The sequence below is a fragment of the Chrysochloris asiatica genome, unplaced genomic scaffold, assembly GCF_000296735.1.
Source record: "Chrysochloris asiatica unplaced genomic scaffold, ChrAsi1.0 scaffold00495, whole genome shotgun sequence".
In the NCBI taxonomy this organism is placed as follows: Eukaryota; Metazoa; Chordata; class Mammalia; order Afrosoricida; family Chrysochloridae; genus Chrysochloris; species Chrysochloris asiatica.
In genome coordinates, this window is record NW_006409013.1 from 405,489 (window position 1) to 422,993 (window position 17,505).

Below are 17,505 nucleotides of genomic sequence, written 5' to 3' on the forward strand. Positions count from 1 at the left end.
GAGCCTATGGTTTGGACGGTCAACAATGCTTGGGCCCTCAGGGGCTTGGCCTCCTGACTGGGTCTGCACTCTGTCAATCGTTTTTTAAACTTTTTATTGTGAATTGAATGAAAGTTTACAGAACAGAGCATCAGTCCCACATTCAACAAATTATACACTTGTATTTTCAATGATTGCAATCCATTGCATGTACCACCCATCAGTTAACAGTTTTATCTCTATTCACTTCAATTTATCTTTCCCAACACCCCCCACCCACCCTGTAACTATCATAGAATGTTTCATCTAGCACAAAATCTTTCCTAAACTTTGCAATAGTGGTCTCATGCAGTTTTTGTCCATTTGTGATTGACAGATTTCACTCAGCATAATGTCTTTCGGGTTCATTTACATTGTGAGGTGTATTGCAGATCCTTTGTTATTTTTCAGCATTGCGTAATCCATTTTGTGTATGTACTGAAGTTTGTTTCACTATTCTGTTGCTGGTCATTTAGCCTTCTCCATCTTTCTGCTACTGTGCATAATGCTGCAGGGAACATGGGTGTGTCTTTACTTAGGTGTGTCTTAGCTCTTCTTTCTGGAGGCTATATATCAAGTACAGGGATTACTGGTTCATGTGCTCTTCCTAGTTCCAACTTTTTGAGAAGTTGCCATACCATTTTCCATAGTGGCTGCACCATTTTACAGTACCACCAGCAGTAAGAGGGTCCCAGGCTCTCCACACTCTCGCCAGAATTATGTGTTGTTTTCTGTTTTGTAGAACTTTTCTGTTAATGCTGGAGTAAGGTGAGGTCTCATTGTTGTTTTGATTTGCATGTTTATAATGGCTAATGATTGTGAGCATTTCTTCCTAAGTTTGTTGGCCACCTGAATGCCGCCTTAGGTGAAGTGTCTGCCCATGTCCTCTGCAGATTTTTAATTGGATTATTTGTCTTCTTGTTGAGGTGTTGAATATTTCATTTTATATATTTTGGAGAGTAGTTCTCTCTCTGATACGCCTTTGCCAAACATATTTTCCCTGTCTGTGGGTCCTCTTTTTAGTCTTTTGGACAAATCGTTTGATGTACATAAGTGCCTAGTGTTTAGGAGGCCCCAGTCATATTAGAGACCCTAAGTTTGACCATATTTTTCATTGATGATCTGATTGACATTAAAGGTTTAGGTTTTACATTTAGGTCTTTAATCCACATTGAGTTGATGTTTGTATATGGTGTGAGATATGGGTTTTGTTTCATTTTTCTGAAAATGGATTTTCAATTATATCAGTATTATTTGTGGAAGGTTATCTCTTCTAGATTTAATGCATTTTGAGTTCTTTGTTGAAGATCTACTGACCATAGGTGAATAGATTTACTTCTGGATTCTCAATTCTGTTCCATTGATCTATTTGTCTTTTGCTTCATCAGTACCAGGCTGTTTTGACTATTGTGAATGTGTAGTAGGTTTTAAGATCAGGAAATGAGAGGCGTCTTACTCTGTTGGTCTTTTCTAAAAAGCTTTTACTGTGAATTAAGTGAGTGGAGGTTTACAGGGAAGATCATCAGTTTGACGTTCAACAAATCTTTGCAACGATTACAATCCCTTCCATGCACCATCAGCTAACAGTATTTACCTCCATTACTTTTTATTTTCTATGTACACATACCACATTGAAAGTATACATATTCATTTAAATGTCCAAAGGGCACATTGTACAAGACAGTCTCCTGGGGCACACTGCCTTTCTCAGTCCATGGGCCTATAGTCCTCTGCTGCTCTATCTCTCTGTGCCATTGCCTCTGCCACCATCTCTTTTGTCACCATTTTTTTTAATGTTTTATTGTGAATTATGTGATAGTTTACATAGGAGAACATTAGTTTTACATTCATCCTATTGTATATCGTTTCATTGCCATGGTTACAATCTCCTCCATGCATCATCAACCAACCAAAGGGTACATCCTACAGTCCTGTCCCCTTTGCCCCTCCCTCCCCTCCTCCCCGTCATCTGCACACAGCCCCTCTCCCTCTCTGTGTCTAAAGTCCTCAGCTGCTCCAAATCTCCACATCATCGTCGCTGCCTCCATCTCAGGCATCACTGCTTCTCTGGGTAGGGTCCCGCTCTCCGCTCTTCTCCCTTGATGGTCCCAGGGACCTCCCATCCTTGCTACAACAGGTCTACCTTTACATTTCTAACCCTCACATTCAGTCCTGATAACAATTATTCACTATTGTATCACAAGAGACTTATCCGTATCTCCTTTCATCAGCCCCGCCTAGACAGATTGTATGCTACTCACTGGAGATTCTACCTTCCTTCACACCCTCTGGATTTAGGTTCCCTCTTGAAAGCTTGTAAGCCAGTCACTTCTTGTCTTTGTAACACCCCTATTTTGGGTAGCCAATGTCCAAGTTGCCCATCCCTGTCTACTCTGTGTATGGAGGGGGTAGGGTAGGAATGATCCTTGCTGTAAAGATTTGTTCCCTCTTTTGAGCTACTGCATCCATAGGAGTAGGTCAAGTTCATCAAATTATATCAGATTGCTCTTTTTTTCCTCCTCTTCTAGTTGAGCTCTGATCATCCAGTCTTTGAAGCCAGGTCAAGTGGGTATTATCTGCAAGTGTGGGTGTTCTTATGCATATGCCCTCTCTTCTTGTCAGCTGGACGCTTCACTCTCCACTCTATGTCACTGACTCTGGGCCCAAGTGTCCTCAGGTCTTGCCACTCTGCTGGCCAACCAGGTGTCCACCCGGGTTCACAGGAGTCTATTGAACGTTGTAAGGCTTAGTTTGCAGCTTCATTGCTGTTTTTCCCTCACTTCCCCTTATCGGTGATGAACGTAGTCACCAATCAAAGTGTACATTCCCATTGAGTCTTAGTTTTGGGAGGGGGTTTGCACTGAGGGGACCCGGCCACTTACCTTGATGTCTCCTGGGCAAACAACTGGCTTGTTCTTGTAATGATCAGTTGGTCTGTCTATATTGTTTTGTATTTTTCCTGTCTTTCTCTCAAGAAGTATCTTCTGTTGTTGTAGCTGCTCCAGGCTGGTCTGCTTGTCCTTTCAAGAGGAAATTTCCCACCTCTGAAGATTCTGGATGCTGTTCAGGATTCCACCTATAGTCTTATGTAATGCAGAGGCTCCTATTTTAGGTATTCCAATCAGTTATAGGCAGAAGATGGACTTCCAAGCTTTCTATTGTGATATTTCTGGCTATTCCTTTCTCTTCCCCTCAAGTGTATATAATATAATGCAAGGGAAACCAAGATTCAAAAGTCAGCCAAGTATCTTAACATTATTTCCCCATTTTCCCCATTTCAACTATGTCTCAATTCCTGTGTCCCAGAGCCCTGTTGTTCCAAGGTTGTGCATACATCATTAGTTACCTCCTGCCCACTTAGCCCACGCAAACCTGCCTAATTGTTCTCCCATCTGCTTTGTTCTTCCATTCCCCTCTCCCTGCTTGTATATTGGGTCCCTCCCCAACGCCTAAACTGTCCTGTGTCTTATTCCGTGCCCTGTGCTCCACCTTCCCCTCCCTCCCCTCAACCCACCCCCACATCCCAGTAACCAGCAAAGAATCCACTCCCTTTTAGTATGGGTTCTTTTTCTTAGTCTTTAACAGTAGTGGTCCTATGCAGTATTTCTCCTTTAGTGACTGACTAATTTCACCCAACATAATGTCCTGAAGGTTCATCCATGTTGTGCATTGGCTTGCAGCTTCCTTGTTCTTCAGGGTAGCATAATATTCCATTGTGTGTATGTACCACAATTTGTTTATCCATTCTTCAGTTGATGGGCACTTTGGCTGCCTCCGTCTTTTTGCTATTGTAAATAGTGCTGCTATGAACATTGGTGTGCATATATCTACTTGTGTTATGGCTCGTATTTCTTGTGGGTAAATACCATGTAGAGGAATTGCTGGATTGAATGGTATTTCTATTTTCAGCCTTCTGAGTAAGCGCCATAGTGCTTTCCGGAGAGATTGGACCATTTTGCAGTCCCACCAGCAATGCAGGAGTGTCCCAGTCTCTCTACATCCCGGCCAGCATTTATTGTCCTCTACTTTTTTGATCTTTGCTGTTATTGTTGGTGTGAGATGGTATTTCATTTTTGTTTTGATTTGCATGTCTCTAATGGCTAGTGATCGTTATATTTCTTCATATGTTTGTTGGCTGCCTGGATCTCCTCATCTGTTCATGTCCTGTGCCCATTTCTTAATTGGGTTATTTGTCTTTTTCTTGTAGAGGTGTTGTAGTTTCCTATATTTTAGAAATAAGTCCCTTTTGTCACCACTTTTATGGTTAGGATCATTTATTCCCTCTCATGCTCTTCCTTCTTGGTGGTCCTAGGGTCCTCTGTTCCTGAAATGACAGATTAGCTGCTCTCCCCCCCACCCGCACCTTTGGTTAAACCTTTTCTACCTAGACAGTTGTGACAGCCACCATTAGGCTTGATAACAGTTACTCACAATTGAACCATAAAATCCTATCGCCATCATCCAGGCCCATCTAGAGGAAAACTATTCAGTGGGGATTCTATCTTACCCCTTTCTTCTGACACTAAGCACTCTTATGAAGGCTTGTAAGCCAGCCACTTTGTGCTTTTATAGCACCCTAATTTTGATACCTGGTGTACTGAGGATGCAAGCTTGATTCTTCATATGAAAAATCTTCCCTTTCAGTTGGAATTTTGGGCAGTTTCATCCATAAACAAGGGTTTCATCAAGCTGTAGTAATTTACGCTTGCTCCCTGTATCAAACTTCTGTATCTTTTCTCATTGAGTTCTGATCAGCAAGCCATCCAAACTAGGTCAAATGAGTACCATCTGCAAGTTTGGGAGTTTTTGTACATTTCTCCCCACTTCAGATCAGCTGACTGCTTCAATCTTAACTCTAGCCCCCAGTGGCTAGGTCAGTGTCCTTTGACTCAGGAGTTTACACGTCTCCCTGAACTTCAACCCAGCCAGCCCTTCCTCTTCTCACTCTCCTGTCAAGGTCCTCAGGTGTCTATGGCACATGACCAAACTCAGCCCATGTCGTCATTGCTGTATTTCTCCCACTAACACTCACAAGTTGACCAGGGTTGACAAGTTCAGCAGCAAGCGTATTTGTTCATGTATTCCGTGTGTGTTTCAGTCTTAGAACGGGCTTTACCCTGATGGGCTGACTTTTCTTTCCTAGATGACTCCAAGGCAAACTGTTTGGTATTGTCACAGCCAGGCTGCCTCCTCCCCTTCATCCACCCCTCCCCCCAACTCCCCTGGTCTTTCTTTCAAGAAGTGTGTTCTGTTCCTCTAGCCTTTTCAAGTTGATCTGCATGTCTTTTAAGTTGAGAGTGACCCACCTCTGACTCTTCTGCGTGGGGCTCAGGAGTCCACCTAAGGCCCCACCCATACTGCACAAAGGCTTAATAAGCTTATTTCCTTGGGCACGTTCTGGTACCCTTTTGTTGTTAAGTGCCATCGAGTCGGTTCCGACCCATAGCGACCCTGTACAGGGTTTCCGAGGGTGTAAGTCTTTACAGGAGTAGAAGGCCTCATCTTTCTCCCACAGAGCAGCTGGTAGTTTTGAACCACTGACCTTAAGGTTTGCAGCCCGGTACCCTTTTAGCTAATTCAGTTAGTTAATAGCCTGAAGAAGGGCTTGCATACTTTCTCTAGTCATATTTCCCAATATTCCTAGTGAATAAGGAAGACCGTAGAAGAATTGATGCTTTTGAGGTATGGTATTGAAGGAGACTATTGAAAGTGCCATGGGCTGCCAAAAGAACCAATAGATTTGTTTTGAAGAAGTGCAGCCAGTGTGCTCCTTGGAGGCCAAGATGGCCAAACTTCGTTTTTCATACTTTGGACATATTATCAGGAGGGAGCAGTTTTATCAGGAGGGAGCAGTCGTTGGAGAAAGATATCATATTTGGTAAGGTGGAGAGTCAGAGATAAAGAGGAAGACCCCCAATGAGATGGATTGGCCAAACATCAATGGACCCAAGCGAGGCAACAGTAGTGAGAATGGCCCAGGATCGGGCAGTGTTTCAGTCTGCTGTGCATAGGGTTGCTATGAGTCGATTCCGACTCGATGGCACCTAACAACAACAACAGCTTAAATGTGTATATTACAATAGTAGGCAGGAGAAACCAATATCCACAAACAATCAAGCATCTTAACATATCCCCTCATTTACCATTTCAGACTGTGTCTCTATTCCTATATCACAGAGCCCTGTTGTTCCAAGGCTGTGCATATATCACAATCTACCTCTATTCCATTTAGTCCATGCATCCCTCCCTAAGTCTTCGCTATCATCGTAGTTTATTTGCCCCCCCCCCCTTTGTGCATTGCCTTCCCCCTCCTTTTTATTGCCGTCCCCATCACCTGAACTATCTGCGGCTGTCCCCTAACCTGTGAGTTACTGTCCCTTCCGTCCTACTCCTGGTAACCCTCAAAGAATCGTTCTTTTAGTATGGCAGTCTTTCCTTAAAGCTTTACAATAATGGTCTTAGGCAATATTAGTCTTTTTGTGCCTGAATAATTTCACTCAGCATTATGTCCTCAAGGACATCTAAGTTATGAGGTGTTTTGCAGCTTCGTTGTTATTCTTCAACATAACATAATAAATAGTCCATTGTGTGTATGTACCAATGTTTATCAAATCTTCCATTGATGGGCACTTAATCTGTATCTGTGTTTTTGCTGTTGTGAATAGTGCTGAGATGAACATTGGTGTCCATCTATCTACTTGTGTTCTGGTTTGTATTTCTTGTGGATATATATACCAAGTACAGGAATTGCTGGGTCATAAGTTTCTGAGGAAACGCCATACAGTTTTCCACAGTGGTTGAACCATTTTACAGTCCTACTAGCAATGTAGTAGGGTTCTAGATTCTCTACACCCTCACCAGCATTTGTTATCCTCTGCTTTCTTGAACTTTACTGTTACTACTGCTGTCAGATCATATCTCTGTGTTGTTTTGATTTGCATCTCTCTAATGATGGCACTTAACAACAACAACAACAATGGCTAATGATCATGAGCATTTCTTCCTAGTTTGTTGGCTGCCTGAGTGTTTTCCTAGGTGAAGTGCCTGTTCAGGTCCTGTGCCCATTTTTAAATTGGGTTATTTGTCTTTTTCTTGTAGAGGTGGTGTAGTTTCTTATACATTTTAGAGATTAGTCCCTTTTCTTACACCTTGTTGCAAAAACTTTTTTTCTAGTTTGTGGACTTTTACTGTAAAAGAGTACTTTTGGTGAAATCTTTTGATGCATATAACTTTCTAATTTTTAGTATGTCCTAGTCATTCATCTATTTTGTCCTCTATTGTTTGTGTGTTTTTTGCCATGTTTGATAATCTATGTATGCCATGTATTAGAGCCCTTAAGTTGTCCCTATTTTTATATTGATGATCTTTATGGTCTTGAAATTTACATTTAGGGCTTTAATCCATGTTGATTTAGTTTTTGTATATTGTATGAGATATGGATCTTAATTCTTTTTGCAAATTGATTTCCAGTTTTGCCAGCACCATTTGTTGAAGAGACTATCTTTTCCCCATTTAATATATTTTGGCCCTTTGTCAAAGATCAGTTGACTGTATGTGGATGGATTTTCTTCTGGATTCTTAATTCTGTTCCATTAACCTGTGTATCTTTCATTGTATCAAACCAGGTTGTTTTGATCACTGTGGCTGTCTAGTAAATTTTGAAATCAGGGAGTGAGAAACCTTCCAGTTTGTTGTTCTTCCTAAGCAGCAGTGTTTTGCTTATCCTAGGTCTCTTATCTTCCGTATAAAGTCTGTGATAGTTTTTTCCCATCTCTTTAAAGAATCTTGTTGGAATCTGGATTTGGATTGTGTTATAACTGTAGATTGCTTTGGTTAGTATTGACATGTTCACAATGTTGAGTCTGCCTATCCATGAACATAGTATATTCTACTATTTTTGTAAATCTCATTTGGTTGCTTGGAGTTGTATTTTGTAGTTCTCTTTGTATTGGTCTCTGGTTAGATTTATTCCTGAATATTTCATCCTTTGGTGGCTATTGTAATGGTATTGTTTTCCTAATTTCCCTTTCAGAGCTGTCTTTATTAGGAGCGAAGAATCCAACTGATTTTTATACATAGATCTTGTACCCTGCCACTTTCATGAATATTGCATTGAGTTTCAATGATTTTCTTGCTGAGTCTTTGGGATTTTCTGTGCATAGGATCATATCATCTGCAAATAGAATTTTACTTCTTCTTTGCCAGTTTTGTTATTGTTGTTAGGTGCCATTGAGTCGGCACCGACTCATAGCGACCTTATGCACAGCAGAACGAAACAATGTCCAATCCTGGGACCACCTTATTACTGTTGCCACACTTGAATTCATCGATGCTGCCACCTGGCCAATCCATCTCGTTGGGGATCTTCCTCTTTTTCTCTGACCCTCCATCTTACCAAACATGATATCCTTCTCCAGCGACTGTTCCCTCCTGACAATATGTCCAAAGTATGAGAGGCGAACTTTGGCCATCTTGGCCTCCAAGGAGCACTCTGGCTGCACTTCTTAATAAAACAGAACTATTGGCTCTTTTGGCAGCCCATGGCACTTTTAGTATTCTCCTCCAACACCATAACTCAAAGGCATCAATTATTTTATGGTCTTCCATATTCACTGTCCAACTTTCACATGCATATGAGGTTATTGAAAATACCATGGTTTGGGTCAGACGCACCTTACTCCTCAAGCTGACATCTTTGCTCCTCAACACTTTAAAAAGGTCTTGTGCAGCAGATTTGCCTAATGCAATACGTCCTCTGATCTCTTGACTGCTGCTTCTGTGAGTGTTGATAGTTGATCCAAGAAAATGAAGTCCTTGAAAAGTTCAGTCTTTTCTCCATTGATAAGAATGTTGTTTATTGGTCCAGTGGTGAGGATTTTTGTTTTCTTGACATTGAGATGTAATCCATACTGAAGGCTGTGCTCTTTGATCTTCATCAGTAGATATTTTAAGCCCTCTTCACTTTCAGCAAGCAAGGTTGTATCATCTGCATACCGCAGGTTGTTAATGAGTCTTCCTCCAATCCTGATGCCATGTTTTTCTTCATATAACCCAGCTTCTCAGATTACTTGCTCAGCATACAGATTGAATAAGTATAGTGAAAGAATACAACCTTGTTGCACACCTTTCTTAATTTTAAACCATTCAGTGTTCCCATGTTCTGTTCGAACAGCTGCCTCTTGGTCCATGTACAGATTCCTCATGAACACAATTAAGTGTTCCGGAATATTCATACTTCGCCCTGTTGTCCATAGCTTGTCATGATCCATGCAATCTAAAGCCTTTGCGTATTCAGTAAAGCACAGGTAAACATCTTTCTGATATTCTCTGCTTTCAGCCAAGATCCATCAGACATCTGCAATGATATTCCTTGTTCACGGCCTCTTCTGAATCCAGCTTGAACCATTGGAAGTTCTCTGTCAATATATGATTGCAGCCGCCTCTCTATTACCTTTAGCAAAACGTTACTCGCTTGAGATATCAAAGAGATTGTCCGATGATTTCCGCATTCCATTAGTCACCTCTCTTTGGAATGGGCACAAATACGATCTCTTCCAATCAGTTGGCCAGATAGTTGTCTTCCAAATTTCTTGGCAGAGATGAGTTAGTGCCTCTTGTGCTGCCTCACTTTCTTGAAAGATTTCAATTTTTATTCCATCAATTCCTGGTGCCTTGTTCTTTGCCAATTCCTTCAATGCACCTTGGACTTCCTCCTTCAGCAAATCTGAAATTATTCTGCCAAATTGGTTTAAATGTGTTTGACCCTTAATATTAATTTTTGTAACTGTCTCATTTTGGACTGGGAGCAAACAGTTTACTGTCTGGCACTGGTCCTTGACCTGCACTTTTGAGTAGCGGTGTTGTACACTTCTCCTCTCGCTACCTGTGTCTCGTTTTTTCCTACCAGGCGCCTTACATTTGAGTCTAGGATCTTAGCCAAAAGGTACTTAAAATATTGATTCACATTTGATTACTGACTCAAGTAATTGTTGTTGTTGTTGTTTTATGGTGCTGTCGAATTGGTTCTGATCCATAGCAACCCTGTGCAGGGTTTCCAAAGAGCACTTGGTGAGCTTCAACTGGCAGCCTTGTGGTTCAAACTGACTTTGCAGTCCAGCTGATTAACTCACAGCGCCACACCAATAGGGTGGCTCAATTTACAGTTTCACATTACAGACTTTGTTTACGAAGCTTCAGCTAATCAGTCCTTGAATTACCCAAGCAACAGACCTCTTGTTAAGTGCTGTGGGGTCGTTTCCAATTCATAATGACCCTGTATTGGGTTTGCAAGAAGCAGCTGATGGATTTGAACTGCCAACCTTGTGGTTTGCAGTCCAGTGTTGATGCTGCAGTGCCACACCAGGTGTCTAAGCAACAGACCTGGAGCTATATAACTATGAGAAACTTTGTAAAATGTCTCATATTAGTTCAAGTAATGCAGTATCGTCCCTCAGTAATACGACAGCCTAAGGCAAACACATGGAGTCCTGGTGAGGCACTGTGAGATAAAAGCACTGGACCATAAATTTGGTTTGAACTTCAAGGTTGTTGGTTGAAACTCTCCAGCTGCTCTTTGGAAACCCTCTACAGGGTCGCTGCAGTTTGGAACTGACTCAACAGCACTTACCAACAACAACAACAACAACAACAACAACAATGTAAGCAAACAGAAAGCTAGGTCATGTATTCCAGAATACACGTTGTGCACTTAACATTGCTGGGGAAGACGATCTAGTCATTTTACTGCCCTAAATCACAATCTTCTCTAAGTAGGAATGCTTCTCTGAGTACTTGGAAAGTGGGACATTCACAATGTATTTCATTTTATATATTGTTTTAGGTTAGTCATAACCAAAGGATGAGCTTGCCTTCATTCTTTCCATAAATAAAATTGAATTTGTTGATATGTTGTTGTTGTGTAGTGCTTTTGAGTCTGTTCCAACTCAGAAGGACCCTTCATTGGGTTGCTGAGGAGTGGCTGATGCTTTGAACTGCTGTCCTTGGGATTAACTGCCCAGACCTTACCCATGGCGCGGTAGCAGGAGTCTTGATAAGTACATTAGTGTTAATCAAAACTTGATTTAGCTGTTTAAGTAAGTGGTGTGCTTAAATCATTGTGTTGGGATTTTAAAATTTCATTTTCCAGTTGATTTCATTAAATGAATATGTATATTTCTATTAACATTCTTTAAAATTTTAGTGTTTTTGGGGGCTCAGGATCATGTTCTCAGGGGAGATCAAGGTCAATTGGCGTAACATAGTCCACAAAGACAATGCTTTTCATCTTACTTTCGTGAGTAGCAACTGGGGCCTTAAAATCATGAGCATGAGCATCTAAGGTCCAACTATTATTCTCCCTATTATGAATAAAGAAGACTGAAGAAAATCAAAGACTCATGGAAATTATTCATGTAAACGACTAATGGACGTAGCATACTGTAGCCTCCATACCCGAGACCAGAAGAACTAGATGGTGTCTGGCTGAAAAAATATGGACTAAAACTCAAAATCATAAACTTACTGGTCTAATAGAGACTGATGCCATACCCAAGACTCTGACTCTTAGCCACCCTCAGGCCTGGAGTTGAATGCATTCCTTTGACTCGACTTTTCAGCCAGACAACAGACAGGCCTATATGGTGAATAAAAACATCAGGGAGGTATGCATTTCTTAGAACATTCAATCATATAAGATCAAAAGAGTAGCATTTGCCCAGAGATAAAGCTCAGAAGACAGAAAAGGTTAGTTAAGGATATATGGAAATGGTAAACTCGGGAGAAGTGGAAGAGTGCTGTTACATTACATATAAGAATACGCTAAGTGTCACAAAACAAAATGTGTATGAATCATTGAATGGAAAATCAGTTTGCTCTGTTAACTGTGACGTAAATTGCAGAAGTAAGAGAAAATATTTGTGTTCAATTTTTTCTCTGCTCTAAATGCTTTTTAATGTTTACTTTTCAGGAATTACCTAACTCAGTCTTTCTGGTGATGGAGGTAGGTGGTATACAGCTTCTTATTAGTTTATTTCCTATATTTATTTATGTACTTCAAAATTGAAATTAGGTTAGTTGAAAATTTTAATTAATTAAATCAGTTCAGTGATTTAGTCTATCCTCACTATAAATATAAAAATAAAATTTTTGATTTTATAATTCTTCAGACTAGACTTCCTGTTTAAAAATGATTTTAAAATAAAAATGAACTGTTATGAATTAAATGAATCTTGAATCACAGCCCTTATTTTAACTACTTTTTCTTTCATATGCATCAGTATTGCAATGGTGGAGACCTGGCAGATTATTTACAAGGTAATTTTTCTGTGTGTGTCAGTATGTAATAAGGATAGTACTGTGATCTGTTTAATCCTGAGAGTTACTTCTGAAATAAGCTATGCCTCCTGTTTCCTGCCCTTGTATAGAAGCAGTTCAACAAATATTTGTTTAACTTGTGATCGCTTGACTACTAGCTGTTTTTTGTTGCAGTTTTGTACCTAATGTGTAAGTCCTTATTTTTATGTGTGCCTCTTTATGACAGTGTTTGTGAGATTGATTTTCTCCCTAGGAGAGATGATACCAAATGGAATTTCTCTCTTTCAAAATATTTGACAAAATATTTTATTTTTTAAATAAAATTAAAAAAGTCAATATTAGAAGAATGTATCCAAGAATGTATTTATTATGTGAATGTGTCTTGTGAATTAAAAAAGAAGACGACACTATAAAACTTAAGTATAATAAGGAAGTTATTTCTTGGCAGTAAGGTAAGATTTTAATACTAGATGATGCTTGTTCTATACCCAAAATACATACATGGTACAATATGAAACATTCAGATCAGTGTGTCCTTCCAAAGTGTAATGAGTTTAGTGAGGCCAGTAACTACGGGGGTGAGTCAGAAATTATATACAAACTATGGTTGTATTAAAACACCTGTCCAAGTTCACGGCTGATGACAGCATTGAGCGTGCACGTGAAATGATTATGTTGAGTAGATGAGTAACAGTGGATTATGTGGCAAACCAGCTATGGCTCAGCCCATGAAATAATCCATGACAGACTTGGGTTTCAAAAAGGTTATGCGAGATGGGTCCTGAAATAACTCATGGGAGAGCATAAACAGAAATGTTTGGACTGATCCTCAAAGAAAGGTAAAAGTGTCTTTAAAAAAATAATAACTGGGGGTGAGACATGTCTTCATCACTACCAGCCTCTGGAGTAAATGGGCGAGTATGGAATGGAAACAGTCTCAATTGCCGAGCAAAAAAAAGCTCAAGTCAACCATCAGCTGGAAAATTGGTGCTTACTGTTTTCTGGGATTCTCAAGGGCCAGTATTGAAACACTATCAGGAAAAAGGTTTAACAGTCAACAGTGCTCATTATGGTGAGGTGCTCACTGAAGAGCTGAATGCTAGACTTTGGATTAAATGCAGAGGACTGCTATCCAAGGGTGTTGTGATGTTGCATGACAATGCACATCCACACTCTTCTGCCCACACTGTTGACACTCTGCAAAAACTTTGTTTTGAGGTGTTAAAGAATTCTCCCTGTAGTCCTGATCTTGCATCATCGGACTTTCACCTGTTTGCTCCCCTGAAAGCAGCCATTTGAGAATAAAGATTCACTTCTTATGAATAAATGAAGACAGCAGTTCATTCTTGGCTCGGTAGCTCAGCCTTTTTTAAATAAGGAAATACGAAATAATTGTTTAATAAGGGAATACAAAAGTTTGTTGACAGATGGACTAAGTATGTAGGAAAGCAAGGCGATTATGTTGAAAAATGATATATTTGTTTTTTCTAAAAGTTGATGAAAATCTAGAGCCACAGTGCAGATAATTTTTGACTCAGCGTCATACTTATTCACCTCTTTGACTAATAGGAAGAAGGACTGTTGTTTTTAATTGTAAATTGAGTGATAACTTACATGGAGAACATCAGTTTTATACTCATCGTTTCTTTGCAATGATTATAATCCCCTCCATGCATAATCGTTCAGTAGTATTTGCTTCTATTCCCTCTGTTTTTTGGGGTTTTTTTTGGCTGGGAGATGTACACAACAACACTCAGGAATATGTAATATTTTAACCAAAGGGCACATTCTGCAAGCCTGAAGAGGGACTCTTCTTGTCTTGAGAAGGTGACGTATATACCTGTTATATTTGAGGTAACCTGGTCACTCACCTTCAGCAATTAAAAGAAAACAAGGAAAAACAAAGTTCTTGTATGGAACTGTAGGATAAACACTGGTCTGGTAACTGCAAGGTCGGTGATTCAAATCCACCAGCCACTCCTTGGAAACCCTGTACAGGGTCGCTATGAGTTGGAACTGACTTCATGACATTTAAACAGCAGCAACAACCGTGACCCAAAAGATAAAAACATAAATCAGTTCTCTGCAACAGGTTGGGTAACATTTTTGAGAAATTTCTCTCTCTCTCCAAAGATTTAAGTTACTCATTTAAAAGACTAGTAAATGTGAATCCCAGTTCATATCTCCTTAACAACTCAGTTCTGCTGACAGATGTGCAGAGATGCTATTTGCTTTTATGTATACTTAAATGTTCATGTGACTTCTTCTCTACCAGCTAAAGGTACTCTCAGTGAAGATACTATCAGAGTGTTTTTGCATCAGATTGCAGCTGCCATGAGAATCCTACACAGCAAAGGGATAATCCACAGGGATCTTAAACCACAGAATATCTTGTTGTCCTATGCTAATCGAAGAAAATCAAGTATCAGTGGTATCCGCATCAAAATAGGTAACTCACCATGTATTGTTGAATGCAAAGCAGGTTTCTAAAACCTAGTAGTTTTAGCTAATTTTAGTTCAGCTTGGTTATAAGGATAAATTGTTTTGATGCAGTTTTGAAATTTTTCTTTAGTTCATTGATGTACATCTAGGTTTGGGAAGCCTTTATGCTTTTGGTAGCATATGGTAAAGACAGGGCCAAAGGAGCTCTTGCTGTGAACCTTAGCAGTAGATCCTGGTTCAGAGAGGAAAACTAATGTCTTCACAATTTCTGGCAGCTTTAAATAACTCTGATTTATGATAATTCCTGGTATTTTAAAATAATATGGGACCTAAGGGATCACCTAATTCAGACCTCTTATGTGGCTTTTTTATTGCTCTTCTATTTACAAATTATTTGAAGCAGTTAGTAATACTGGCATAAATTTTAAGCTTTTTACACTAATTTTAAGGAAAATAAATAGTATTTACTCTCTTGTGTCTTGAAGAACCATGTAATCTATATTACGTGTGAGTAAATGTATCTTGTTATTCTACTTTTTTATTGTGAACTAGCGGATTTTGGTTTTGCTCGTTACCTACATAGTAATATGATGGCTGCGACACTGTGTGGATCCCCAATGTACATGGTGAGTGAGTGTTCACATAGTTGTGTGTTTATGGTGCAGCGCCGTAAGCATTGGAATTTAAGTGTCTTGGTTGTTTCCAGGGAAGATGGGGTTTTAGACTCACGATTGGGTGAATTGTTGAGATGTTACTGATATTAATCATTGATATGCTGAAATGATATGCTTTACCATATTGCTTTTGCTGGGTGCTGTGGATTCGGTTAAAGGATTTCCGAGGAGCAGCTGGTGGACTTGAATTGCTGACCTTGCAATAGGAGTCCAGTATCCTTCTGCTTTAGTATGGTGGTGGTCGTGGTGGTTGTGTGCCACTGACTCGGTTCCAACTCACAGTGAACCTTTATAGGGTTTCCAAGGCTGTGAATCTTTATGAGAGCAGAAAACCTCACCTTTCTCTCACAGAGCAACTGGTAGATTTGAACTGCAGTTAGTAGCTCAGCTCGTAATCCACTATACTGCTAGGGCTCCTTAGTTGTAGCATGTTGTTGTTGTTATGTGCTGTGGAGTCGGTTCCAACTCATAGCGACCATGTACAGGGTTTCTGAGGCTGTGAATCTTTACGGGAACAGAAAGCCTCATCTTTCTCTCACGGAACAGCTGGTAGTTTCGAACTGCTGACCTTGCGGTTTGCAGCCCGATTTGTAACCACTACGCTAGCAGAGCTCCTTTAGTTGTAGCATAGTGGGCTGAAAAGTATTTTGTTTGGCCACTGATTGTTTTTTTAAAGTCTTAGTTATGGTAGAAGTTTTTCATTAGACTCCATTGAAAATAGAACTTGATCAGGTGATGCTGTCCATCTACTGCTCTCCAGTTGGTTCTGACTCAGAGTGGTCCTTACATGTAATTCCTGATGGGCTCTATTAGGACAACTTTTCAGCTACTTGCATTGTTCACATTTTCATTGTTGTCTCTTGACAAGATCCGTACATCACAGAAATATTTTCCATCAACATCACACTTAAAATCGAAAAGTACTAGCATTTCTCTTTATCGCTTCATATAGACAAAACCTATTATCTGTCATAGGATGAGGCTGTGACATTTCTGAATATTATGAAATGTGCACCTCAGTATTAATTTTAAAATTAATTTTTAAAATTTATGCCAGTATTACTAACGGCTTTAAATAATTTATAAATAGAAGAGCAATAAAAAAGTTGCCAAGTAAGAAGTCTGAATTAGGTGATCCCTTAGATCCCGTATTACGTTAAAATCCCAGGAATTATTATAAATCAGGGTTATTAAAGCTACCAGAAATTGTGAAGCCACTAGTTGTGAAAATCTTCACAACTGGACCAATAAATAACAATCATGATAAGCAGAAAAAAGATTGCAGTTGTCAAAGACTTCATTTTGCTTGCATCAACAATGGACGTTTATGGAAGCAGCAGTCAGGAAGCAAATCCTGCTGTAAAAGATCTTTTTGAACGTTTTGATGAGCAAAGATGTCAGTTTATGGACTAAAGTGTTCCTGACCCAAACTATGGAATTTTAAGTCACCTTATATATGTGTGTAGGAGCTCTCATAGTGTAGTAGTTACGAATCGGGCTGGTAACCTCAAGGTTGGCAGTTCAAAACTCTCAGCTGTTGCGCGGGAGAAAGATGAGGCTTTCTGCGCCGGTAAAGATTTGCAGCCTTGGAAACCCTGTGCAGGGTCACTATGAGTTGGGACCAACTCCATGGTACTCAACAACAACATATATGTGTGAAAGTTGGACAATAAATGAAAAAGACCATAGATGAATTGATGGATTTGAATTACAGTGTTGGCAAAGAATATTGAAAGTACCACGTGCCATGTTGCTGCCAGAGAAGCAAACAAATCTTTGTTGTTAGAAGTCCAGCCAGCATGCTCCTTAGAAGGTGGCAGCTCACCGTGTTGCTTTGAATGTGTGTCACAGCATGGTCAGCTGCCATCTTTGAGTGAGGCACCACTGCCTGTTTCCTACACGAATCCAAATCTGATATGTAGTTGCTATACTATGTGTACTTTGCCCTTGTTTCTGTTCATAGACGTGAGGATGGCGAGACTTGGTCTCTTGTACTTTGGGCATGTTGTCAGAAGGAACCAGCCCCTGTGGGAAGTCATCATGCTTGGTAAAGTGGAGG

The 17,505-nt window shown here is 40.0% G+C and overlaps 1 protein-coding gene across 1 annotated transcript in view; it reads left to right on the forward strand.

The window, feature by feature from the left end:
• Positions 1 to 17,505, forward strand: part of ULK2 (unc-51 like autophagy activating kinase 2) — a 179,084-nt gene that overhangs the window by 5,877 nt on the left and 155,702 nt on the right. Inside the window, exons 4-7 of the mRNA XM_006877430.1 lie at positions 11,984 to 12,016; positions 12,294 to 12,330; positions 14,606 to 14,779; positions 15,325 to 15,398. Coding sequence (XP_006877492.1) covers positions 11,984 to 12,016; positions 12,294 to 12,330; positions 14,606 to 14,779; positions 15,325 to 15,398 — 318 coding nt within the window. The remainder of the gene's footprint in view (positions 1 to 11,983; positions 12,017 to 12,293; positions 12,331 to 14,605; positions 14,780 to 15,324; positions 15,399 to 17,505) is intronic.